This window comes from Rhinolophus hipposideros, assembly GCF_964194185.1.
Source record: "Rhinolophus hipposideros genome assembly, chromosome: 17".
In the NCBI taxonomy this organism is placed as follows: domain Eukaryota; kingdom Metazoa; phylum Chordata; class Mammalia; order Chiroptera; family Rhinolophidae; genus Rhinolophus; species Rhinolophus hipposideros.
This window is the reverse complement of record NC_138063.1, coordinates 16,021,316-16,048,520: the sequence shown is the minus strand read 5'-3', so window position 1 is coordinate 16,048,520 and position 27,205 is coordinate 16,021,316. Positions and strand designations below refer to the sequence as shown.

At 35.7% G+C, this 27,205-nt stretch overlaps 1 protein-coding gene across 3 annotated transcripts in view; it reads left to right on the top strand.

The window, feature by feature from the left end:
* The window catches only part of RAB27B (RAB27B, member RAS oncogene family), a 168,132-nt gene that overhangs the window by 126,175 nt on the left and 14,752 nt on the right, over positions 1–27,205 (top strand). For all 3 annotated transcript variants that reach the window (XM_081079006.1, XM_081079008.1, XM_081079007.1), the window contains 2 exons: positions 24,836–25,007; positions 26,733–26,818. In XM_081079006.1, coding sequence (XP_080935132.1) covers positions 24,855–25,007; positions 26,733–26,818 — 239 coding nt within the window. In that variant the 5' untranslated portion in view covers positions 24,836–24,854. The remainder of the gene's footprint in view (positions 1–24,835; positions 25,008–26,732; positions 26,819–27,205) is intronic.

Sequence of the window (27,205 nt, the reverse complement as noted above, 5' to 3'; positions counted from 1 at the left end):
TTCCTAAGTGCAAAAGGGCGGCAATGTGCCTTGAGAAAATATGTGACTTACAGTGCTCTTGGCCATGAACTCAATGCTCGGGAATCAACACCATATATTACATGTATGTTTTTAAACAGAAAGACGCATGCAGTTTCTATTGATCAGTTGTTGAAAATATTATGACCAGAGGCTCACAGAAACTACACCCTGTATTTCCACTGGGAGCACAATATTCCCTGATTCAATGTTTGCAGTATCTTTATAAAACAAAACTACCATGAACAACAAGAATCAACTGTGTTTACTTCCTCCCATGAAAGTGTTTGCAGTAGTTTAGTTAGAGATAAAAATGGATTCAAGTAGCTAAAGAAAGTATGAAAAACAAGGAAAAACAGAGTCATATAGTCCAGAAGGACCAAGAGGTAAAGTAGTTTAACCAGAGAATCTTTGAGGCCTATTAAGCAAAAAACTGAATTTTGACCTTCCAGGCAACAAAGGCAAAAAATAAAGATATAAATAATAATAATAATAATACCCAGCTCTTGTCATAATTTATAAAAATCAGTGTCTGTGGCTGTTTTATAAACTAGCAATTTTTGTATAGAGATTTTTAGATTGAGTCTTGGGCCTTCACATTGTGAAAAGATTAAATGGGAAAAATCAAATGGAACTTATTCATAAATAAATGAACAATATTTCCATGGACTCTAGATAAGGAGACATTTAAGGAAGAACAGGCTGCTGACCTACAGGGGAAAAAAACTGAAGACATCAACAAACTGAGGGGAAAAAATTTTAACCATCATAGTTTATAAAACATAAACAATTCAATTTCCCTATTTTTAAAATTAAGAACAAACAAAAAATTTGATTCAGTTTTATATATAACAAATACAATTAAATGGAGATGCAATTTGATTTATCTGAAATAATATGAGTTTTATGCAGATTACTGGCAGTACCTTACCAGAATGCAATGCATTCTGGAAAACATCTATTGAATAAATATGTATAAATAAAAATATATATATATATATTTCACGGCATAGTGTGGGGTGATAAGGAGTGGGGAGTTGGAGTACTGTGTTTCCCTGAATAAGACCTAGCCGGACAATCAGCTCTAATGTGTTTTTTGCAGCAAAAATTGATATAAGACCTAGTATTATATTATTATATTATATTATATTATATTATATTATATTATATTATATTATATTATATTATATTATATTATATTATATTATATTATATTATATTCTACATGTTACATAAGACTGGGTCTTATATTATAGTAAAATAAGACCAGGTCTTATATTAATTTTTGCTCCAAAAGATGCATTAGGGCTGATTGTCCGGCTAGGTCTTATTTTCGGGGAAACAGTATCTAAAAGTGACATAAAATCCTCAATTACTCATCGCTTTTTAGACATAACCTTTGATGATGTAGACATAGCATTATATACATATTTTTACATTTTGTTCTTTCAAAGAAAATGCTCCCTTTTATAAGGAATAAAGAAGAAAATAAACAGAAAATTCAGATGATGACACAAACACGTCTATACAACGATGGAGACACTGAACAAATGGGGCCGTTGCCTGGCCAACAGCATCTCAGGGGCATTGTTTTAAATGTTCACTCCTGAGATGATTTTTAAAAGTACGAATTTGGAATTGTAGTACTGGCTGTTCAAAAGGGTTGATATTGATTGGGAGAAAGTACAAAGTTTGAACACAGGGAAGTCAGGCCTTGCCTTAACCTCAGCATGCCCTGGGGCTAGAGAGGATGATACCCTGCCTTCCCACCACTCCCAGCCCTGCATCTGACGTACATCCTGACAACTATTCAGGAGGCTGCAGCTCTCTCCTCAATGGGATGATAGCTTTTGTTCAACTGTTTTTAAAATTATTAATTTTAAAGACTCTTGAAAAGTTAGCTTTCAATTGTCCTGTCCAACAGGTAATGTCCTTACCTCCAACTCCCCACACCCTGCAGTATACAGAAGGCAGAACACTTCTTTGGGAATGTTTAAACTGTGTGGACCAAAATAGATTTTAGAGAATTCTTTGAAAAACCATTCACAGTGAAAAACTAGCCGTCTAACTTATTCCTGTCTCTGATAAGCTATGAACATATACTGGTTTGATAAGTTAAGTGACATTCTGCTTCTCCCTGGCAAATATTTACTCATACTTTTAAAATAAATTCACTAAAGGTAGACTCAAGTTAGAAACTTAACTAGTTAAATTCTTTGTAATTTAGCAAAGACTCCTCTTTACCCATAGACCATCAGTCATGTATTGTATTAAGACACCCCCCAACTCTGAAGAACAACTACCAAACCCCTAGATTATCCCATTTTGTACACTGTCCAAAAACACCTGAATAGAGGTCAGTCATATTACAATAATATCTTCCCTTCTAAAAAAATAATGTAGCAGAGTTTTTCTATAAAGCAGACTCCCATTTTATTCTAAATATAATTACATTTGTATAAATGTCAGTTATAAACTGGCCTGTAACACAAGCACTGCATAATTTGAAGTATATCTGTATATATGCACTTGAAAACAAAGCACTTACCAGTGTGTCATGTTTCACAGTTCAGTGACTGATGTTAGTATATAGAAATGCTTGTTCACTGCTCTTTTTTTTTGCACTGATTTCCATGCTCAAATATAAATTTCCCGACTTTGGGAATACATATTCTGAAAGACAAGGTGATATTGTTTTGTGTTTAAAAGCAACAGGCTGTGGATTCCGATAGACCTTGATTCAAAACCTGCCAATCATTAGCTCTGTGATTCTGGACAAGTTAATGAACCTTTCTGTGTTTTAGTCTTTTCCTTTGCAAAACCCACAACAATTTTTGTGAGAATTAAGTGAATTAATGTATGTAAAGTGCTTAGGATCTCAGCAACTCAACAGGAGGTTGCTAATGTTAATTCCAGTTATAGTCTGGCAACTCAAGAAATCGTTATTAATATTCTACTTATATCTAGCTACACTGAAAAATCAGAGTATAATAGAATAAAGCATTTGATAAAGCAATGAATTCCTATCAATTGTGCTTTCTAAGTTTATTATCTGTATTGGTTTTTGTCTCCCTATGTTGATTCTTCACTCCTATTAGAAATTACTAATTTATAATTTTTTGTAATTATATTTGTTTTAAAAATATGTAGTCATTTATGTGATTCAAAATTAAAAAGGCACAAAAGTATACAGTGAAAAGTACCCTTCCTTTAATTTCCTCCTGTCTAGCTCGCCTCCCCAGAAGCAAATCTTCAAATTCTATTTTATGCTTATACGCTCTTCTTTTATGCTCCTTTTCCCTCTCCTTTTCTTGCACAAAAGTTAGCATACTATCTAGGGTTGTCAAATGAAATACAGGACATCTGGTTGAATGTACAATACTTGGGACTTACATGAAAATATTACTGTTATATCTGAAAATCAAATTTAACTGAGTGTCCTGAATTTTATTTGCTTACTCTGGCATCCCTTAAATTACCATCTCGTTGTTTGGCATCTTGTTTGTCTGCTTTTGGTTTTTGGGTTTTTTTTTTTTAAATAGTAGAATCACCTGGGAGGGTTTTTAAACTCTCGTATCCAAGCCACACACTCCAGACCAATTTCATCAGAGTGTCTAGGGGTTGCACTTGGGCGACCATCTTTTTTTTTCCCCAGTGATTTTCTTTCAGTGATTTAACTGAGGAACAATTTACACATTAAATATCACACTTATGTTAAGTGCGTAGTCCATAGCACTTTGACAAATGCATACACCTGTTTTTCCTTAACAATATACTTTGACAATGACTGAAAACTCCTTTTTTAAAGTGTAAACCCTTTAGAGCAAGCATTGTATTCTGTTACTTTCCTTCATAGGACTTGAGCACTCTATAAGTGTTTCAGATAAATACAGGTTGACTGGGAACAGAGTCCTTTATTGCAGTCATTATTTAGGTTCAATGCACAAAATGAGAAATATTATTAACGAGTGTTTGCAATTGTAACACTAATTACAAAGAAATGCAAAGATGGCAAAGAAATTGTTGCCAACAGTGCTTTTTACCATGAGATCATCTCACTGTCTCCCCAGTGGCTACGTAGTAAGGCAGGTGCTTTACATATACTTTATGACTCCATTTACATAAGAGAGGTCTCTCATGTAAATCCTTGAAGCCATGTGGCTAGTAATTAGAGGAGCTGGGATTTCAACCATGTCTGACTACAAGTCTTGCTAGGGTCACATCCCGATCTGAGCTAATTTTGAGATTCCTCCTTTCTCAGCAAGATTCAGAAGCTCCTCCTATTCTTAATTTGGCAAAAAGGATTTAGAATGGCTGTTTCTCTTTCTCAGTGAAATACTACCTCAGCTAAAATGCCTTCTAGAGAGAACCAGAGAGAGACACCAAACAGGTAAAATTCCTTTGGGCACAAGTTCCTTTCATCACTGTAGGCCTTTATAAGATAGTTTTTGATTTTATGTTTGTTCACCTGCCTTGGATCAACTGAGTGTGAAAGGCTTATGAAAACACTTGAACGGACATAATTACCAGTTGTGATTTAAGGGGAAAGGAAACAGTGTCTTTTGTTAATGAACCTTATCTTTCTTCTCAAATTGTATCTCTCATATCCACGTCTTGATGTGTGACTACACGAAGGAGTTGAATTAAGACATTAGGGGTGGATATCTTGTCCCTGCACATGCCAAATGTTCTGTCTTTTCCTTTGTGGACGGGTTTTATGAAATGCGTGACATACAGACATACCACAAAACCATTCTGTTTCTGCAACAGAGAACACAATGTGAGTATCTGTTTCAAGGTCATTTCCTGATAATGATATCTTCTAGTAACTTTGAGGCAGTTTCTTCAAGGAGAGAAGAAACTGAATTCTATTCCTAGCTTAGGGGCTTTCTTCTGTCTCCATATTTATTTACAACACTTGTAAAAATCTCTTGCATATAGTTGATGTTCAGTAAATGTTTGTGAAACTGTCTTGACATTCTCTTTTAAAACTGAGGATAAACTGTGTTCTGAGTAGTTTGGCAAAGTGGGGATATCAGAGGAGCTGAATCTTGCAAGCACACTTATCATGGAACTGGAGACCATAAAGCTGCAGTAGGATCTTAAATTCTTTTAATTTTGACAGTTCAATTCACCAAGAAGCAGCTTTAGAATATCTACTAAACCTGAAATCGTAACACTCAGCAAAAAGTGTATGAGAAAGAACTCTTTAAGGTCTAGTGAGTTTCAGAGAGAGCTTGAGCTTCATGGGGAGTATCAAAAAAAAAAAAAAAGACATCCATGAAACCACACACACACAAAAAAGACATCCATGAAACCACAATTTAAGTGATTCCAGTAGTTTGGAATTGGGTTTTGGCCCAGAATGCAAAGAATAATGCTGTGATAGCAACAAAGAAACTGAAAGTGTAGTTTTCTCTAAAGACTATGAGAGAAGAGAAAAATGGAAACCAGGTCAACTTCTTAAGGTTTTATTAATTTTCTTAGTATTTTGTTAATTCTATGAATTGGACTGCAGTTTCTTGATTCTGTCTTTTTCAGAAGTATCACAATCATTTGTGCCTTACCTACAGTCGGCTCTCTTCATGTGTATTACTGTTAGTACACCTTTTGGTTGAAGGGCTAGCCTTTATAAGCTCACAATGATATATTGCTCTTGTCAGGAGTTCATAAAATTCCCCTTTATCCATCCCCGGCCTTTCATTATCTCACTTCTAATGTTTTCGCCTCACTTCATCCTCTTTCTTCAGACCACTTTCATTTGAAGTTTTTGGTAGCTTTTTGTCTGTGTCTTCATTTACATCTGGAACCCAGTAATGCAAGTATGTCTTTGTAAATTCTAACTGAACAATTTGATTTTCCCCCTTTATTCCTCACCATTTTACTTCATCTTGTTCCAACACATAGTTGTAGATTTAGTGGAATAGCAAATGCGCAGATTATTATATATTCAATTAAATGCCACTATTAAAGGGCCGATTGATTTTTCCAACTTAATTTTTTACAATAGCTTTTAGAATCCGAAAAGCTCAACATATGTGGGCTAAGACCAGTCATAGTACAGATATTTAGAATGTGTTATGACATCTTTAGGGCCAGCTAGAAACAAAATTGTGAGGGACAAGCTAGGGGTATGGTTTTGGATACCCTCCGCCATTTTTTAGTGTCTTTCCATCTGCCCATTGATCTTATCTTACTAAGTTTCTTGTGTATTTTCTCTTTCAGGAATTTCATTAATACACATATGCCCTGTTCTAATCTTTGCCTCTTTTTCGTAACCCATTCAACAAAATATGTTGTCTTTTTCTACCCAGTACTTTGCTAATGAAAATTTGCCTTGGAAGACTTAGTTTAGATGACCGTGGGAAGTTAAGCTTGATTAGTTAATCTAATCAACACCAATGAGTGAACTAGTTAATATTTCATCTCCTTGGTGATTTCTTGCCCTAATACAGTGAATATTACTTCCTTTCACTAGACCCATTAGGAATGTCAATTTCATGAAGATTTTATGAGGAGTTCAGACATTGGGGCTAAGTATAGATGCTGGAATTCAAGAAAATCTCCCAACATATCTCAAAATAGCTGTCTACAGAAGCCACTTTAGAGGACAATTATGGGGAAAATATATGGGAAAACACAAGAGATTTTCTAGAACTTTGCCTTTGGATTACATAGGGGCAGATCAATCTTAACTTTTATTTTTAAAATATGTGGAGGTGGAATAATAAAGATGGTAAATTAAGTAAAACCTTTTTTAATCCTCCATAGGATCTCTGTAATATAGGTTTTGAGAATTCAACTTAGCTGAAATTTGTCTGCAGGCAGATCTTTCTACAGAGTCTAATCCCATACGAGATCCTCTGTCCAGGAATCAAGTCCTAAGTAAAAACAGTGGTTCCGCAGCAAACTTCATCCTGAGATTTACACAGAATGTGAGTTATTTGCATCTGATGGTGATAATGTTTTCTGAAATTTTCCGGAAACACTAGCCATTTTTATACATTTAAAAACAATATTCTTGCTTTTACTAGATGTACAGATTATTTTTATCATGTATCCTCCAAAGTTGATATCCAAGATAATGTGTTGCTCCTTTAAGAACCTTGCATATGAGATCATAGAAATAAGGGTGTGAGCCGATAATTCTCTTGCATGAGATTCTGCAATATTGCAAGTCATGATGAAACAGAAGACAGTGATCAGCTGGGGAAAAGGGCTATGCAAAAGTTAAAATTGGGTGATGCCATAAAAATGAACAGAAGCCTTCTTTAGATTCATGGACCCTACAAGATCTCTTTGATAAAGAAACATTTAAACTCAGAACTGATAGTATGGAGACTCAAAAATGATAGTAAGAAGACAGCTTGTCAAAATAGGGGAGGAGGAAAGCTGATAGGCAGAAGAAACAGGTAATTCAAAGGCCCCAAGACAGGATGAAATGTGGCTCTTTCAAGGAACAGAGAATTAGTGGAGAACAGTTAGCCAGGTCATACAGCACTCTGTAAGGCAGAAGAAGGACTTTGGGTTTTATTTTCAGTTTGGTGGGATACCATTGGAAAGCATTAAGCTGAACAGTGACCTGGTCTGACTTACAGTCTTAAAAGATAACTCTAAAGATAAAACATAAGAGGAGACATGAAGACAAAGTTAGGATGCTCTTAATAATTGCAGTGGCCACACAGTTTGTTCAAATTAGAACCCTTCTAAGAGTGAAAGGAGATGCTATTAACAGAATAGAAGGTGAAAACTGGGTCTGTGGTGAGCATACCAGGGCATGTGGTTGTTTCTATTTGTTGTTTCAGCTATTACAGCGGTCTTGGTAGAGTAGTGGAACCTTTTAGGCCACTTTATTGTTCTCAGTACAGAGTATGTGCCCAATAAATGTGTGTTGGGTGAGTGAGAGTGAATGAGTTAATAAATGAATCTCCAGAATGTTAGTATCCTTGCTTTATAAATGGAGCTGGGCTACAAGTATATTTTTGAAATCTAATTTTGATTATAAGACCTATACTCTTTCTTTAACTTCTTATCTACTACTTAATTATTGTTGCTTTTCAATATTCCTAAACTTGTATTTCCATTTCCTTCCTTCAAATCCTCCTCTTTCCTGGTTTGGTGTTCTCCACACAGAGATTCTGTAAATGTGTTGGCTGTACTTGTTTTTATCAAAGGCAAGAATGGGAGAGGTCGTTGACAGCGTAGAGTCCCCAGGCAACTTTTTGATCTTTCCTTTGAAGTGCCCTGTGCCACATTCAAAGCCCAACTTCATAAGGCTTCCACCTGGGCAATCTGTCAGGGTTCGTTTAACAAGTCTGATGATAGTCTGTTGTGTCCGAATGTACCACTCATTTCTTACACACAGAACTCCCTCTTCTGTCCTGTGTATCCAGGAAATCAGTTATCACCTTGCTCCAGGTAAAGAGACCTAGGAATCATTTCCATAGTACCCAACCACACTCCTTACAGGTGGAGTAGCTTTTGCATGTTGGATAACTTGAACCAAATTCTCAATAAGAAAGATACTCTCACTCTCCTACTTTGAATTGTGGGCGTAGAAAAAATCAAATGTGTGTATTTTATAAAATTTGTATTGTAAATTGTATATGTTTCTGGCTTGCTCCATAAACATTCAAGCAGACTTATGTAATGACGAGATCGGTTTAAACAGAGATTGGCTTTTCAGGAGTGGATGCATAGACCTAAAGTCCTTTCCAGGCCAGATGTACCTGTGTGCATACGTGCTTGTGTGCGCATGCATGAGTGTGTGCATGTGCTCATTACGACCCTGCCAGTTCTCGCAACGAATCCCTGATGTAACCCAGTTAGTGCTGTATAACTATGTTGGGGAAAAAATGTTCCAGCTTGCATTCTAAAACTCATTCTTCATATCTTATCCTACTTATTTGTATTGCTTAAGAAAATGTAAACCTACCCACTAATGAGAAACAGTATATCATTTGCTGACATTTGTAAAATTATTCAATTATTCAATAAGGAAACCTTACCATAGTAGAACTTATAGGACTAGTTTCTGTTTTAGGTCCTCGGGAAAGCCATCTCTTCCAGAGTTGGAAGATTTTCAGGTGTATAATATCCTAGTCCTACCTTCTGTTTAATTAGGGGAAATATAATAGACTTAATATTAGCCTGTGTTTGTCATTGTATAAATATGAACTAGAAGATTAGCTGCTGAGTAATATTATCCCAGAAGGGCAGAGCCAACTTTATTCTAAAATGTAAACCCCCTAATGATCACATACAATGCTATTTAACAGAAATATATAGACAGAACAAATGTGAAACTTCTCTATTTTGTTGTCTCTGTAACTAGAATTTATACTGCTGAAATTTAATATGCAAGCACTTAGCTTTCATAATTTTCCTCTCATTGTAATAATAATACCTACTAAGATGGGCTCAGATTTCAGCAGGAAAAACTTTAGTTTCGCTAGAAGGAACCCCTCACTTGCAGTTAAGTTCACGGGAACCTCAGGATACAAGACACTGAAAAACATATTTGGATTTTATTTTTAAAAAATTGTTGGATATGATATAGAACACTCTTTGACGTTGGGGAAGCAGATTGATTCTCAAGAGTTTCTTTGGGACATAGGCTTTAATAAACTGGAAAAGTGTCCGATACAGCAAATGCATTCTTTGTGGACAGATACTTTATGGTGATTTTTTTTCTTGCTAAAACGTTAATATTTACATTTCAATATTTTGATTTAACCTAGTAAATCATGACATCTGTCCTTTTTATTCAAAACAACCAGAAAGTAAAATGTGAATCTTTCATGGAAAATGTAATCACGTTTCTCCTTGTGCAGGAGTGGACTTCGGCCAGGTGGTTTTGAGTAGATGAGACACAGTGTAGCCCAGTTTCTGTACTTCCAGCATGCCACAAGCTTTGATCTCATTTTAGGTCAACTCTGGAAAATACAGGCAAAGATAATTTTGTAAGAACTGTTTTATAGCAAATCTTAGTTTTTATGTAAACTGCAACTCTTGGCTTTTATTTCTTTGCTGAAATCATGACTTTTTCAGTGAGAACAGCCACGGTGGATTGGAGCAGTCGAGAGTATGTGTTTCCACATAAAAGTCCCTTTTTCAGTTTAAGGAAAGTTGGACAAAAGCATAATGCATAACTCTGCATAGGAATCTTATTTAAGTGTAATTTCAGCAAAGCACACACACTTTTGAATATTTCATGGCTTTTCTCAGCCCCAAATTGTTATTAACCAAGAAACGTTCCCCAACTCTAAAGTTAACGAATATCATAGAATGGAGAACCGCACTGCCCTGCCAGGATTCTCTGTTATCAGATCCTTCACAGGCTTCTCGCGAGGCACTAATAAGCTGACTTCTGTGCTATTCTGATTAGATTTGAAAATGTACCAAACAGCAGGGGAGGGTAGGCATAGCTGTAAATGTCTTTGTGCTAATGATGACTTTTCTCCCCAGTAACAGCTGGGGGTGAAAGTTGTCAAAGACCAAATTATAAATGTTTTATGTTGGAAAATGCTAGGTGAGTTTAAGACATGGTCAATTTATTAGGTTACTGCCAAGAAGTAAACAATAGACTCATTAAAGCTGTAATTAGTCGTTGTTGACATATTTTATTTTTTAATCAGAACTCCAGCAGGGGATAAAGTAGCTGAAATAATCTAGTGCTTTGTTAAGTAGAAGTAGAACCAGTTTTTAAAAATGTAGCTATGCCTTTTCTTTGAGATTTCAATACTACCTTTGTTCTGAAAAACTTGGTGACTTCATTTTAGGCTATAAAGTAACCTATATTAATTGATTAATTACTTTGTGTTTTTGTTCCATTGTATCATTAGTCAAAAAATTTATTTTTTTTAATGATTCCCTTTTTCCTGGCAAATCCAGAGTGGAGAGGGAATGAGAGGGAATTCATGGTGGTTGAATGCACTGAGCTAGTTATTGTACATGTGTACAACTGCACGTACAGAAGCTAAGCATCAAGGGTTAAAAGTAATTTGTCCATGGCCACATGGTGGGTAAATGGATAAAATTAAACTTCTAAACCTAGGGCTATGGGTTCCAACAGCTACCTCTTAATATGACACCAAAGTCAATATTTGACCCTGCAGATCCAATCTCATCAGCTGAACCCTCGCGCCCACCAGTGCTGTTTCTGTGTCCACCTGAGCCAAGTTTCCTGTAGCCAGTGACAGTGGGTATACGTTCTACCTGCAGAACCAGTGAGTTCTGATCATCCCAATCTCCCCTTTCCCTTTTCCCCATTAAGCGCCAGCTCTCACCTCATCTCCTCCATGAAGTTTTCCTGATTACTTCTGCTCCCATTTGCTCATCTCTTATGAGTTTTTCGTTCTCTGAACACCTTTTAGACTTAGATTTTCTGGTGGAGAGCTCATTTTAAATAACCAATCAGATGAAGGGGCTTAACATGTATTTATTTTCTCCCCAACCACCTAAGGATTAAGAAACATTGTGTAATAGCCTTCTTTATATTTCATTCAGCCTCATATCATACATATTGCAAAAATAAAATTCCTATTTAGAAATTTCAATTAACATAAGCATCTATATAATGTGGAGAGAGTCCTTGTGAGACAAGTAAGCACTTCCTTTGGACTAACTCCATTCTTTGTAGATATAAACTGTCTTTTGCCGCATTTATTAAATTTATTAAACTGATAAAATCCTTCTCATTAAAGGTTACCTAAAACAATGGTCAGCCAACATTCTTTTCCTAAAGAGGTCTTGGATTTTTTTTTTAAATCTTTTTTATTCTTGGAATTACATGGCTCTAGGTAACATGAGTCACTTAGAATTATGTTTAAGTGAGAAAATTGTAATCAGATGGCACTCATCTTATTTTCATAGATGTGTGCCTATGAACCCATCGATGTTATCTAGTTTGGCTTCTTTAACATCTCAGACAGGCAGACTTCGTGGGCAGATATTTTTATTAGTATGCCCTTTCTCAGATAATGAAGCAAATCAGTAGAAGTTGGCATGACTTCCTCTAAGCAGCAGCCAGCTGGAACATGAACCCAATTTGCAAAATTATTAGGCCAACGTGTGAAAACAGTAAAACATCCTTTAAACGATCATCTTTTTAACTTAAAATCATGTCTTTTTTTTCTATGTGAAAACATTGTTAAAGAGTAGAAGCTTCTGTTGATATATATGTGTGTATATATATATATACACACACACATATATATACATATATACATATATATACATATATATATATATATATATATATTCAATGTCCTTGCATATATCACATAACTCTACAGAGAAAAGAAATGGATTGGCATTGGAGGATGGCATACCCTTATCACAATGGGGAAAGGAAGAGTCCTGGGACTGGTGCTGGTTGGCCCATTTAGGCAGGTGTGTATGGTGGGAAAGGAACCATCTTCCCAATCAACCACACTCTTAGAAAAAGATATGTCTTCATGAATGTGGTCCACTCTTCTCTCCTATTAGCTATGGTGTGAGATGGAGGTTACCTCCAGCTGTTCAGAGTAAAAGTCGTTCATTGGTAGTGAAGAGTCTCTGGGCTAAGAGGCAGGGTAGTCGTTCTCAAACTCAGTGGCATATTGGAATCATCTGGAGAGCGTCAAAAAATATTAATGCTTTTGTCTCACTGACAGGATTCAGATTTACATGGTTGGGACGTGGCCGAGGCATCAGAGGGTTTTAAAAACAGCCACGTTTGAGAACCTCTAAATTGGGAAACCCCATTTTCTGTTCTTTGGATTGATTTCAGGAAGGTGTTGGCCTCTTTGCATATACTTCCCAATCTGCAGATATGCCAAGAGGGCAACACCAGGCTGGAAAATCTTGTGATGCGATCAATCTTTCAATATAAGGCTTTGCAAAATTTCAAGGAATTTACGTTTCTTTTTCTTGCTCCTTAGCTGAAGTCCTGGCTACAAGGAACTAGGGAAGCATTTTCAAAAAAGTATGACTCCCTTATAAAAAAGTAAGCCATGCAGCTTACTTATAAAAACATGTAGAAAAGCTTACTGGATCAAATGCTAAATCTTTCAAAAAAATCTTGAAGCTTAATTTATTTAATCCAAACATTCATGCAACATATTCAGTGCATGTGAGTGTAGAGTGAGTAAAATCATGTTTTGGGAGCTCCTAATTGTCAGGGAGATAAATTTTAGAATATGTGAGGGAACAAAATTATATGTAGCTGGGAAAGTGTATTACGGGCATTGTAATAACAGGTTTCAGCAGAAGAAGGAATTCACTAGCTGTGTGCCAAGCTTCACTGATGGAAATCAGCAAGAGGAAATTGCTCTCAACTGTAACAGGATTAGATTAGATAAACTGACTCCTGTCTTGACCAATGGATTTTTCTACACTAGAAAGAATTGCTGGGGGTGGCTACAGAGTCTCAACCTTCTGGAAGATGGGCCTCAAGGTAAAGGATGATGATGGACAAAATGGTTCCCAAACGTGGCTGTTTTTCTGTCATAGCTCAGTGAGATACTTAAACTCCAAGTTCCAGGACCTGTCTGTAGAGATTCTGACTCGGCTCTCTGAGTCAGAATTTGTATTTGTAACAAATACACATGTTAGGGCCTCTCAAATTTCAGGAGAGGCCCTAATATGTGTATTTGTTAACCCCCCAAGGAATATTGATGAACCAGGGTTGGGTCCCACAGGATTATATGTGCACTCAAGTGTCACTCCAGTGTTATTTCACAGGGTCCTGATTAATCAATCTGCCCTGATGTTTCCGAACGATTTCCAATCACTCAGTCCTGGTTTGTGACCACATTTGCTCAGTAGAGTGACTCTCAGGAACTTGTCAAATAATAAATATTTTTACACATAGGAAATAATTGTATTTGTGGTAATTAGGCTCATAGAGTATATTCTACAGGCCCTTTCCATTAGTTTCAGAAGGGTGTTATTCTTTTAATAAACAAGAAAACACTACTAGTAAGTGGCTTCATTGTAAACAAATATTGTTAACATCTAGCTAGTGGAGCTAGGCCAAATCAATTATTTTGAAAATAAAATATATAATAATTCTCACATTGTTGGGCTTTAAAAATAATGTTTATTGAGAGAGAATTCACACACCATAAAATCCACCCTTTTAAAGTACAGAATTCACAAATATGTACCACCATTACTATCTAAATCCAGAACATTTTCATCATCCTTCACCCCCCATAAAAAACCTCATACCCATTAGCAGTTACTCCCCATTCCTCCTCTCCTCACCCTCTAGCAAACACAAATTTACATTCTTTCTTTATGGATTTCCCTATTCTGAATATTTCATATAAGTGAAACCATAAAATATGCAGCCTTTTGCTTCTAGCTTCTTTCACTTAGCATATTGTTTTCAAGGGTCATCCATACTGTAGCATGTATTTGTACTCCATTCTTTTTTATGGCTGAGTAATATTCCATTGTAAACATATGCTATATTTTGTTTATATATTCATCAGTTAATAAATATTTGAGCTATTTCCAGTTTGGGGCTGTTATGAACATTTGTCTGCAAGTTTTTGTGTGGCTGTATGTTTTCATTTCTTTTGTATATAGACGGAGGAGTAGAATTGCTGGGTCTTAGGCTCACTCTTATGTTTATCTTTTCGAGGAAGTGCCAAAATATTTTCCAAAATGTCTGCACCATTTTACATTTCCACCAGTGAGACAGGAGGGCTCCATTTCTCCACATCACCACCAGCACTTGTTATTGTTCATATTTTTATTATAGCCATCCTAGGGGGTGGAAAGTAGTATATCATTGTGGTTTTGACTTGTACTTTTCTAATAACTAATGCTGTGTTAGAATCCTTTTACGTGCTTATTGACCATTCGTATATCATCTTTGGAGAAATATATTTATTCAAACCCTTTGTCCATTTTTTTAATTTGCTTATCTTTTTATTATTGAGCTATAAGAATTCTTTATATAGTAGTCTAGATTCAAGTCCGTTATCAGATACATGATTTGCAAATAGTTTTGCCCGATTTGGGGGTTGTATTTTCATGTGTTTCAAAAGTTTTTAATTGTGATACAATTTATCTATTTTTTCTTTTGTCACTAGTTCTTTTGGTGTTATATCTAAGAAATTATGCCCAATCTAAGGTTATGAATATTCCTATGTTTTTAGCTGTTTCATAGTTTTAGTGCTTACCTTTAGGTGTATGAGCCATTTTCTGTTAATTTCTGTATATGATGTACGGCAGCAGTCCAAATTGATTCTTTTGAATGTGGCTATCCAGTTGCCACAGCACCATTTGTTGAAAAGACTATTCTTTCCTTCATTAGATTGCCTTGGTACCCTTGGCATGACTGACAGAAATGGAAGAGTTTATTTCTGGACTCTCAATTTTATTCCACTGATCCACATGGCTATCGTTAGGCTAGTACCACACTGTACTAATTCCTGTAGCTGTAGTAAGTTTTGTGATTGAGAAGTACGAGTCCTTCAACTTTGTTCTTTTTCTGTCAAGATTGTTTTGCTATTCTATGTCCCTTGCATTGACATATGAATTTTAGGATCAGGTTATAGTTTCTGCCCCAAGACAGCTAGAGTTTGATAGAGATTCTGTTGAACCTATAGTGTTGTTAGGTTGTTTTAAAGATTAAATGTGTTAGTCCTTAGTACTTAGTGCTTAGAAGAGTCACTGATATAGAATAAAGCAATATAACTGTTGTTAGATACCATTCTGTTATTATTTGAGTTTTCTTAAATATCCTTTTCTAATAGTTTGATGCTTTTGCTATTTTAACTGCAGTTGTCTTGTGTGTGGCATTTTTCTCTTCATAGCCACAGATTGCTTTCTTTGGTAAAAATTATATTTCTATGAAAATTCAACATCCTAGCATTTTTGTATCAGGAAGGGTTTTATCAAATAAAACAGAATCATGATAGTGATACAGAATATAAGATTTATTAATCAGATAGAATTTTGTGCAATTGTGGGAGCTGACTACGCAGTCTATGTAAGCCTGTTACTTTTCTATTTTGTATTGTACCCGAAGGCAGCAGAACCAGAGTCAGGAAAGAAAGATGGACACGAAGTGGGTGAGAGCGAGGTCAAATAGGAATCCATGAGTACAAACTGAAATCCAGGAGGGTGCCTGGAGCTTGCCTAGAGTTCTTACTGCCTCTGACCTCAATGGTGCAGACGGCCTGTCAGAGGGGCTGTGCCTTCACCATGGAGTTTACACACACCCAGCCGAGGATTCAGAAAAGCTAACAGCGAGGTCATATGGGAGCTAGAGGAGCTACACATCTAGAGTTTTTCCTGTGCCAACAAGGTGAGCTGACAGATCGGTGACAATGTATGTGAGCTTTCAGTCCGATGCCCACACAGTGAACCTGGGTATGCATTGGGATTGCACACATTCAAGTTTCCAAGAAGGCTGTGAAGTTCTCTCTTTTTTAAAGAGGTATTTCACTTTATAAGCATTTAGGAATATTCCTCATTTACCTTTACTCTATAAGCACAAGGCCTCAGAGAGTTTTCTCTGAATCTGAAATAGCGATTTTCATTTGTTTCTACTGACCATTTACTCATGTGACACCAAAAGCCTGCATTGCTTTAACTAACCCTGAGATTTGGGTCATGTCTGCTAAACAGTATTTTTAAGCACACATCAGTTATGCTTTTGCTTTCTATCCAGGGGTACAGTGTGAGCTTTAGGGATAATGCTAAGTCATTGCTTTCATGTCCTTCTCAGAAAGGTTCCATTTGGACATCTGTCAGTGTTGTGCTACAAACTGAATAATTTAAAAGCTCTGTCAACTCACGTAAAAATGTCTTAGGTCAGGGAGCAGCCCTATCCTACCACTGATTGTGAGAATTGTTGGTGTGCTGCGGGGTTTTCAGTAAGAATACTCCTTGAGAAAATTTGGGTGTCAGCAACTTCAAGACCAGCATTCCAAGGTATTCTAGAACTTGACTCCACGGCACCAAGTCCCTTATGGGTATATAGAAACTGTAGTGTTTCTTTATACACTTCTAGAGAAGTGTGAGAACTCATGAACAAGGAAATTGTGGATATGATTGAATTTAGAAGATAAACAGTAGGGGTAGAGAGGACATTCGAAGGGGAAAATCAATAATAGTATAAAATAGTATTACTGGACTATGGACTATAGTATGAAAATTAAATTCTTGAGTTAACAAGATTGGTAGTTTCATTGGTTTTAAAAAGCCTTCCACAAATAAGTACAAATATGTAGAATTAGCGATGTCAAGTGGAAAAATAAGTATCAAAACAAAGGGAATTTTAAAAATTACATGACAGTAGTTTGTACCATTCCATAAAGTACATTTGAATTCCTTGCTGAAATGATTAATGTTCTACAAAATTGCAAGTTTGCAAAATTGATCCTAGTGGAGACAGGATAAAATGGACAAATGACCAAAGAAGAAATAGGGAAGGTAAATTAATAAACACCTGCACACAAAATCACCAGGGCAGAATGTTTGCACATGAAAATTCCTTCAAACATTTAAAGACAAGATAATCTTGATAATACTTAAATGACTTCAGAGCACAGAAAAAGGAGAAAAACTTTCATGTTCTTTTAATAAAGTGAACATAATGTGAAGCTCAAAACCAAAGATTGTTTTGAAAACAAGACAAATCTTTCTAATACTGTTGAATAAAACATAAGAGACAGCACCCAACAGCACATTAAAAGATAATACATCATCAAGTGAAATTTATTTCATAAATGGAAAGATATTGCTATTTTAGCAAATCTATTAATAAAATCAAGCTAAGGAGAGAAATCAGAAGATCATCTCAATAGAAGAAAGAATATTTGACAAATTCAGTATCCACTCATGTTAAAGGTAGCCAGCATCTTGCTTGGTGGGAGAACACTAGAGAATTTTCTACTAAAATCAGGAACAAGGATACACATTATCTCTACGGTTCTTTAGCTTTATAGTAGAGATATTAGACAGTGAAAGTAGACAAGAGAAAATAAATAGAAGCATAAGAATTTTAAAGGAAGAATTAAAACCATACTTATTAATAAACAACATGATTGTACATCCGGAAACTTCAAAATGATGAATTGAAAAACCACTAGAATAAGAAAATTTAACAAAGTGTTGGGTAATGAAACGAATACACAAAGTCAATAACCTTCATATAAGCAACAAACCAAAGCAAGAAGATGATGGACAGGTTCCAAGTTACAAAGCAAATAAAGAAAATAAAAAATGTAGATGCAAACTTAATAAAAATATGCAAAACCTATATGAGGAAAACCATAAAGTAATTCTGCAAGTCACAATAGATAATGTGCCCACATGGAAGACATATGTTTTTGGATAGAAAAAAACAATATCATAAAAATGTTAAGAAAATAACAATGAGGAGGGGATAACCCTTTCAAATATTAAATAGTTTATGAATAATCATATTTAAAATGGTGCCGCATAAAAAGACAATCAGACCAGTGACACAGAAGAGAAAAATCCAGAAATAGATCCAATTCTACATATAATTTTACTTGATGATACAGGTGGCATCTCAAATCAGCGATGAAAAGATGAATTTGTACATAAGTTGTATTGGGAAAGATATAAAAAGATAACTTTAAATCAATTATTCATAACATGCATTATGATAAATTCCAGATGTGTGAAATATTTAAATGTAAAATTGAAAGCATATGAGTACCAGAAGAACACATGAATGAATTCCTCTATAATCTGGGGTGGGAAAACCTTCCTTAACTGTGACTCAGAATTTGATTTCTCGTCTCCACAAACAACATTAACAACCATAAAAGCCCTTTGGGTGGCATCAACACCACATGCTAGGTAAAGAGACAAATGGGAAAAAGTATCTGCAACTTAAATAACAAAGTTTTAATATCCCTAATATATAAAGAACTTCTAAAAATTAGAAGAGGTAAGCCATATTTTTAAATGGACAAGAGACATGAGCCTTGCATTCACAGAAAAAGAAACACAAATAACCCCTAAACAGGTTAAAAGTTGCTTGACCTTGATCAGTGTAAGAGAAATACAGACTAAAACAGTATTAATATATTATTTCTGACCTATCAAATACCTTGAAAGCTAAATGTTTGACATCCTTCTCTCTAGATAGGCACTATGTCAATAGGGCTAAGTTTAGACATCTTTAGAGATATGTACTGAATTATTTATGAAAAAAAAGTTATGATGCCTAGATTTTGCTTCAAAATAATCTGGTAGGGGAGAGTTTGGGGTACATGAAACAAGATTAACCATATATTGGTAGTTTAGAAGCTGGGTGATTAGTTTATGGGGGTACACTACTATTCCCTCAAGTTTTGTATCTGTTTGAAATTTCTTGCAATAAAAAGACAGAAAAAAAAGGAAGTTCATAAGATAACAAAAAATAAGCTAAAAGGAAAAAAATGTTCCCTTTGGAAAAAACTTTTCTGAGAAATAAACGTAGTCACTGGCTTAGAAGTGAGTTTCATATGGGAAAATAGTGATGTCTCGATGGAGACAAATCAATTTAAAGCTCAGTTGTGTTAGCATTTTTATGCTTTATTTTCAAGATAGGTAAGCTGAAATTCAGCGCTCAATAAATTTGTGATTTCTCTCTATTTTATTACATCCCTTGATCACAGAATGAAACAAAATGGACACTTCCATATTTTAAAATACATTTGATTGCTTCAGTAGACACGTTGACCATTGTCAGCGTAAGTAAAAGTTGTGCAATTAAGCTGATGTTGATTTATATTTCCAATTTGGTTTGAATCTTCCATATAGTCTACATCCATTAATCCTAAGGAGCCTTTAAGAAGAATTGAAATAAAAATTATCTTCAATAAACCTTCCTGACAGAACAAAATGCTATAAAATACACTAAAAAATTATTTTAATAAATTGTCCCTCCCTCCATAAAATGGTTTTTGTTCTACTGAAGCACAGGCTACAGGTCCCTAGAGACCTTCAGCTGTCCATGACTGAACTCTAACCTCCAGGACTTGAACAGGGTTCTGGGGAAGCAGGGTTTGAATGTCAGTTAATGAGAACCACCCTCAGGCTATCATTTAGACAATTGAAGTGCTTGCTGTGAGAATCCCAGGCCTCAAACTACGTCTACTGCAACCTAACACACACCAATCAAAGATAAATGAGAACATACTCAACTTCTGTTTTATGCTTGACAGGTTTATTTTATTGAAACCATCTACACTAGGTACAAAATAATATCAATGATACTTCGTCTACTATTTTAAGTTTTCCAAAGTGCCTTAAGAATAGTAAGTTGATTTTTTATTAATTTAGTAAGTTCAAGTCACAAGGTCATGGCTTCTCGTGGCATTCTTAAGCTTGTTACTCTGAGAACTAGCAAAGATCACCAGTTTGCATGGGTAAGTCCGTCTGTTATAGTAGTCATTTATACTGTCTGTAGCATTTGTTAAGCTCCCTGCGAGAGAAAGCAGAGTGTATTCTCAGAACCATGCAAAGTAAGAGGTGCCTATGAGTGTGTGTGAGATGGATGAATGGGTTCTTTCATGGAGGAGCCCAGTTCTCTGAGCCTTGACCTATTCAACTGATAAGTTTATGTACTCTGCCAGCACAGCTCACTTTCAAACAGTGTAGTTCCTCTGTAGGTTCTTGTTTCCCAGGTTATTTGAAGCTCCTCCTCTGAAGATAAAAATATTCTATTTGAGAAGGTTTTTATACGCTTGTGTAACTTAAAATAGAAAAATGAGCGCAGGAAGCCAGACCTGGAAAGTACCATGTGATCATATTCACTTTTACAGATAAAGAAGGAAGGAGAATACAAGGGCTGAACTTGAAGGGACAGTGCTTCCACTAACTGCTCAAATATTAATTTCATTACCCATGACATTTATACAGCTCTGAGATGCTTAAATATATTTATAGACTCACCACATGTGTATTAAGCTTCTACCATATGCCAGTCACCGGGCTTTGTGGATCCAGAAGTGGACAAAGGATATTAAGTTCCTGATATAATGGAATTTACATTCAAGAAGAATGAAGCATTGCAGAGAAATAAAAGTGAAACCATGAGCAACTTTATTTGAGATATTCCAATTAGGAAAATCCTGTTCCTTTTAACACCCAGAGAAAATTTCCTTCCCTTATGGAATGAAAATATTTCTATTTTCAACCTATCTAATCTACTTTTCATTTCAAATTATAATGAATACTCGTCTTGGATTTCCCTCTGTTAGGAACTGTCACCCCACGAGTCACATGACCTCTCATCTGTAAATGGAGGACTAGACCATGCCATCACTTAGATTTCCTTCTACCTTTAGGACTCTTCATTAAACAGAGCTTCATGAGTTTTTGAAGAATTTCCCTGCTCTTCCCAGCTCCATCCCCTCCCATGAAGGGCTCTAAGGATGACGCTTCAGTTTGTGTATCTTAAAGACCTTCTGGCCCTTGTGGTGTAGCTTGTGACATAGTGATAAAGGTGGCATGTCTGACATACTTCCTGAAACACAGCAAACTTCTGGCTTTTTCTTCCCTTTTAGATCCATAGAACCAAGATCTGACAAGACCATCGATCATTGTGCAGGAATAAACAATATTGCTAAACTTGTCAGCTTTTTGATCCTTCCCAGATCTTTTCTTTCATTTTTTTCAGCTCAGTTCTTGGAAGAGGAAACCTTGCCAAGGCTTTTATTTTTCTTTGTGGTGTTGTATTTGCTGTGCTAAGGATAGAATATTGAGATCATATGATTTTAGGACTCAAAATCACATGGTAATAAAAGAGGAACCGAACTAAACACAAAAAAATTATACATAGATAGATATAGATATGAGTAGTGATATAAAATAAGAAATAAAATTCACTTTCAAAAGAAACTTAGGAGGCAAATTATCTCCTGCCTAGCTTAATATGTCAATTTCTTTAGTCCATTGGAGATATTAAATAAAGGTTTTTCACAGTGCCAAGCTTTGCATTCGTTTCAGGTGGAATTTATGTTAAATTTTACAGTGTCCACAACCTTTCACTCATAGAAAAGTGCTAGTGTGGGACATAGTGGAATTGATCCCTGTTAGCCAGAATTGTTCACTCTGGATCAAAGCCTGACTGGGAGGCAACCCCAGTATTGCCTAGTCGGGTTTATGTACAAACAACAAAGAACAAATTGGCTGAGATCAGGAATACTGATAGGTCATGTAGTTGGCAAGTAGAGATAGTCTCTGTATCTCCTCTCCTAGTACCTAATTCCTCCCTATGCTATAAGGTTAAATGCAAGTTCTCTTCCTCTACAACATCTTTTCTGACCACCGAAGTCCATGAAAATTGCTGTTTTCTTTGAACTAAAAGCACAATTATTTGACTCATTTATCAATTACTCATGTTCGAGCTTGTAAAGTTATGTTGCATTTTCTCGAATCCTTATTTAACGCTCAAGTGTATGCGTGCCTTGTCAGGAACTAGATTATGAATCACCTTTTTAAAAAGTTTTGTCTTTGGTCATGATACTATATATTGAAGATATTTAATTAGATTTGCTAAAGACTTAGTTTTTCTGGTCACTGTCACACACACACACAAAAAAAAAATTGCAAAAAATCCCATAGTTAACTAAGCAAAAATTTAAAGTATGCTGATGTATCTTCTTGACTCTGGTATTTTCATTTTTCCAGGAAGGCACAGTATCCTCAACTTTAGCTTGTATTTAGGCAGCCAGTGGCTTCAATCTCTTCCCCCAAGTATCAAGACTTGTGCTCAGGGAAGAAATTTGGCTGTAGTCACTTACATGTTATCTAGAATAAATATTAATCTCTTTTCCCATGAGAATTAGCAGCTTCTATTAGTTAAATGACAGACTTTATTACCCTTCAGAAGAGCTTCACATGAGCAAGATTGGTGGGGGAAAGAGAAAGAAGGTAGAGTAATGGTGGTGGTGATAGACCTTACATGGAAAGAAATCATACTACTTTGGCAGCAATCTCCTCTAGCAATCCATTTGGCTCAAAGAGTAAGAGCAGAAGCATCTTCAATTACAAAGTTCTGGTAAGAGATTTAGAACCATCCAAATTCAGTACTAGTCACTGCGAGGCAGTCAACCAACACAGACATTTCCCCAGAAGAATGTCATATCAATAGTTGTGGTATGTTTCCTTTTATGAAGGAAGGCTAGTTGTTGATGGCATCTCTTCCTGAGCAATGACTATACTTTGTATAGATATTAAAAAAGAAAAAGTGAACATTCATGGTCAGCAAACATCCACCTTGAGACTCCTACTCAGTGAAGAAAGCAGATTATAAACGAGGAAAGTTTTAGCACAAAATTATGTATTGGCAGCTCTTAAAACACCTTTCCTCAAGAACCATTCATGAATTAAAAAAACATAAATCTGTAAAAAAATTTGATAGTATTTAGCAGCAGTACGGTTCAAATTTTAGAAAATTCTAATGTAAAACAATTACAAATCTTCCAAATGCTGTAATGATACTGATTTTCTAAGTACCTAAAATAACATCTTTATCATTATTTATCCAAAGACATGAAAACGTTGAGTTTTCACCATTAACTAAAGCAAGGTTATCAAAAATAAATTGATGAACATGCATAATTTTCTTACATGTAGAAAATGACTAGCATTGTCAAACAATTTTTAGATAAGTCCTTGGAATAACCTGTTATTGAAATTTAATTTTAATCACCTGAGGACTCTTGAAGGGTACTGGATTTTTGGATCTGTAGAGGTTGGGGGAAATAGTCTTCCTTCTCACATAGTGAGGAGAGAAACTTTCCCATTCCAGGAAAATCTTCATAGGCCTTCTTCTAATATAAGGATATGACAGAACATGTCTATAATCCATCAGTCAGAAAGTGGTACCAAGTAGCAGAGCATTTTGCCAAACTCAAAAGTGGAGATGTCAGCAACTATTGAGTAGGTGATGGTGTCACTCATATGTGTGTGGTGATGATAGTTGTGGTGTTTCCAGTATAGGTGCACTTGGCATAGGCTCTTGGCTCATCTTTACTCAGAGTCACTGTAACAGCAGAAAAAAATAAGACTGAGGCAGGAGAGGTTAGAGCACTGGAAGACACGGAAAGTGACATTGTCCCTTCTGGCAGGAGAAATAGCATAATTGCCGTAGTTTTGCCTCTTAATACCTCTTCCTTTTTTTCAAGGCCTGGAAAATATTCAGCCAACTTGCTACATGTAGCAAATGTGCCCTTGGAGAACAGAGACTTCAGTATTCCAAATCAGATTTTTAAATATTGGTTTTAAAATGACTTCAAATCAATGTTTTGAAAGTGATCAGATCAGTTGTTACATTTTTAAAATTAAAAAGGAATATTTTGTATGCACATAATAATAGAAAGCTCATCCTGTATGATTAGAAGCAACATATTCCTCTAGGCTTTTCCACTACCCATATATCATTTCCGTCTCTCTCTAGCATACCTGCATTGTCTTAGATGGGTTTTTCTATTCCCTATGACTCTCTTCTCTTCCAAGCATGATACTCCTGATCCCAAAAAGTTATGGCTTTAAAACAAAAAGTTATGACTCTTTAAGTTCTACTATTGCTGTGGCAATGGCTACTGTGGATATCGTATAGCTTTGATGCCACGTTAACTGACTTGAGGTAAAAAGATTTGTACTGAGTGAAATAAAAATAGATGTACCTTTACTCCTGAAGCTTCTCTGAACATGTTAATTCAGATTTTGGCAGAATAGAGGCATTCAAATGTTGTAACCTGGAAACCTAAATGTATGTTTTATTTTTAAGGACTACAAAGGAAGCCCAACTTTAATCGTAACGTACTGTGATTCCTCTTTTACACAGGCTCAACAAGACCATCACTATGACTGATGGGGACTATGATTATCTGATCAAACTCCTGGCCCTTGGAGACTCGGGGGTGGGGAAGACGACATTTCTTTATCGATACACAGACAATAAATTCAATCCCAAGTTCATCACAACAGTAGGAATAGACTTTCGGGAAAAACGCGTGGTGAGTTCTTAACCGTACTGCTAAACTGGGTGCTGGTCCATCCATATAATATAAGAATTAAGAAACTATGTTTGGGGCTGGCCCGGTGGCTCCAGCGGTTAGAGCTCCAAGTCCCTAACTCCAAAGGCCACCGGTTCGGTTCCCGAAAAAGAAAAAAAAAAAAAAAGAAACTATGTTTGTTGCATTGCAAGGTATCTATTTTTTATCACATGACATTTATAACCTTTCAGTTTGTAATAGGGATTTTTTACTTTCTCAACGATAACATATTGCATAGGAAAATATTGAGTGACACTATTGCTTGTCTCCAAAAGTATACAGGGCAACTAAAATAAACAGTTTGTGGGTTTGTATATTGTGGTGGGTTTTTTTTTTTAAGTGAATGCTTAAGGAATCTTTCAAAAATTGAATTCTTCAGGATCTAAAGATATTAACGGTTGATCTGACTTAAGTTGCTCAATAAGGAAAAGTATTCATTTCCCCAAAGACGTTAAAAAGGATGATTGGCAAGGAGCTGGAACATGAGCTTTGTACGTCCTTGCTGCATTTTTATTTATGTGTAGACTCAGCCATCAATCACCGGCTTATTATGAACAGAATGTGAGACCAATCCATGCTATTTTCCAAGATAAGGGAGCTGAAGTGAGAATCACAACCACTTTCTTCTCCTATGCTAGACGCTATTGACAGCAATAAGGATATTGTGACATGTGAGACATGTAGCATAGGCACATAAGCTTAGCCAGATTCACTGCCACCCAAGGTATTCTTGATTGCCAAGATGGCTACGGCTTCCAGTTGATGTCACAAATCTACTCCTTCCTCAAGAATTGAGGTGGGGGGGGGACACAACAAAGGAAATGGTGATTGAGAAATTAAATCATGTTTTTTGTTAATGTTCTGTACCTTATCTGAAAGTCAATACATTGTAGTGCACTCTTAGCTAACTTGCTTCCAACCCCTCCCGGGTCTTCCTGTGCCCTCTCCCGTCTCCAACACTGATCTAGGGATAAATTCTTACAAAGGATTCCCCTTTAAGCATTTTCACTAAGCCATACTTAGAGGAACTGATTAAATATTAAAATCGGTATGCTTTACTGAATAAGAGGTCAAGGGACCATAATTGTAAAACTTTTAACTTTTCTAAAAAAGCCTTTGAGGAAATGGCTAGTAAAGGAGACTTGAAATATCCTGTGTAAACCTTTGAGGAATTCTGTGCATAGTTTATGGCTAAGTCATTTTGAAAGTCCGATTCACAGTAAACGATATTTAGATATTTGTAAATCCCTGTATGGTTTTAAACGTGACTTCACATTTGTTGTTTCATTTAAGTTTGCCGTAGCTCTGTAAAGTAGGAAGAAATCAGTTCCAATTTGCAGGTAAGACAATAATATTCAGAGAGGTTAAATGAAGAGTTGATATTTGAACCTAGAACTTGGGTCCTAAATCTAATGTTTGCTGCTTGTGTGAGGAAATGACAGAAGGTGTCTAATTTAAGTTTGCAGTACGCCTAAACTGTGTTGAAAATCATACTTGTACTTGACATTTAAAAGTGAGAGTATATGTGATACTTCTGGGAAAAAAAAAAAAAACACAGCAAATATTTATCCTGCACTATGAACTTTGATTATAGTAATTGAGAAAAAACATCCTGAGTGAACCCAGAGAATTTGAATGTTGCCAACACACAAAGCAGTGTCAACTGATGAAAATTGTATCTTTCAGATGTACAATACACAGGGACCAAATGAATCGTCAGGGAAAACGTTTAAGGTGCATCTTCAGCTTTGGGACACTGCAGGACAAGAACGGTAATAGTAAATTACTTTGTTTCTGGGCACAAATAGCTTAGAAAAACCTATTTTAAAGTGAATGCTGTATATGCGTTTGAAAACCGAATGATATGTAACTTGTCTCCTGGTTTCGAAAAATACATTTGTACTGAGAAATAAAAATAAACTATTTGTAGTTAATAGCCATCACTAGCATTGTAGGGGTTGGTTCAGATTTCAAAAATTAGATTTTTGAAAATCTTTATGAAGATTCTAGTTATGTATTGCCTTTCTACTTTGTAACAGGGAGAAAAAAAAAAAAACTCCTCCAGAATTTAACTGAATTAAGGTGGGAAATTAACACCATTACAAGTGCTGCTCAGTGGAAGGCAAGGGTGTTAAGATCTTTCTGATCTCTTTCCATTG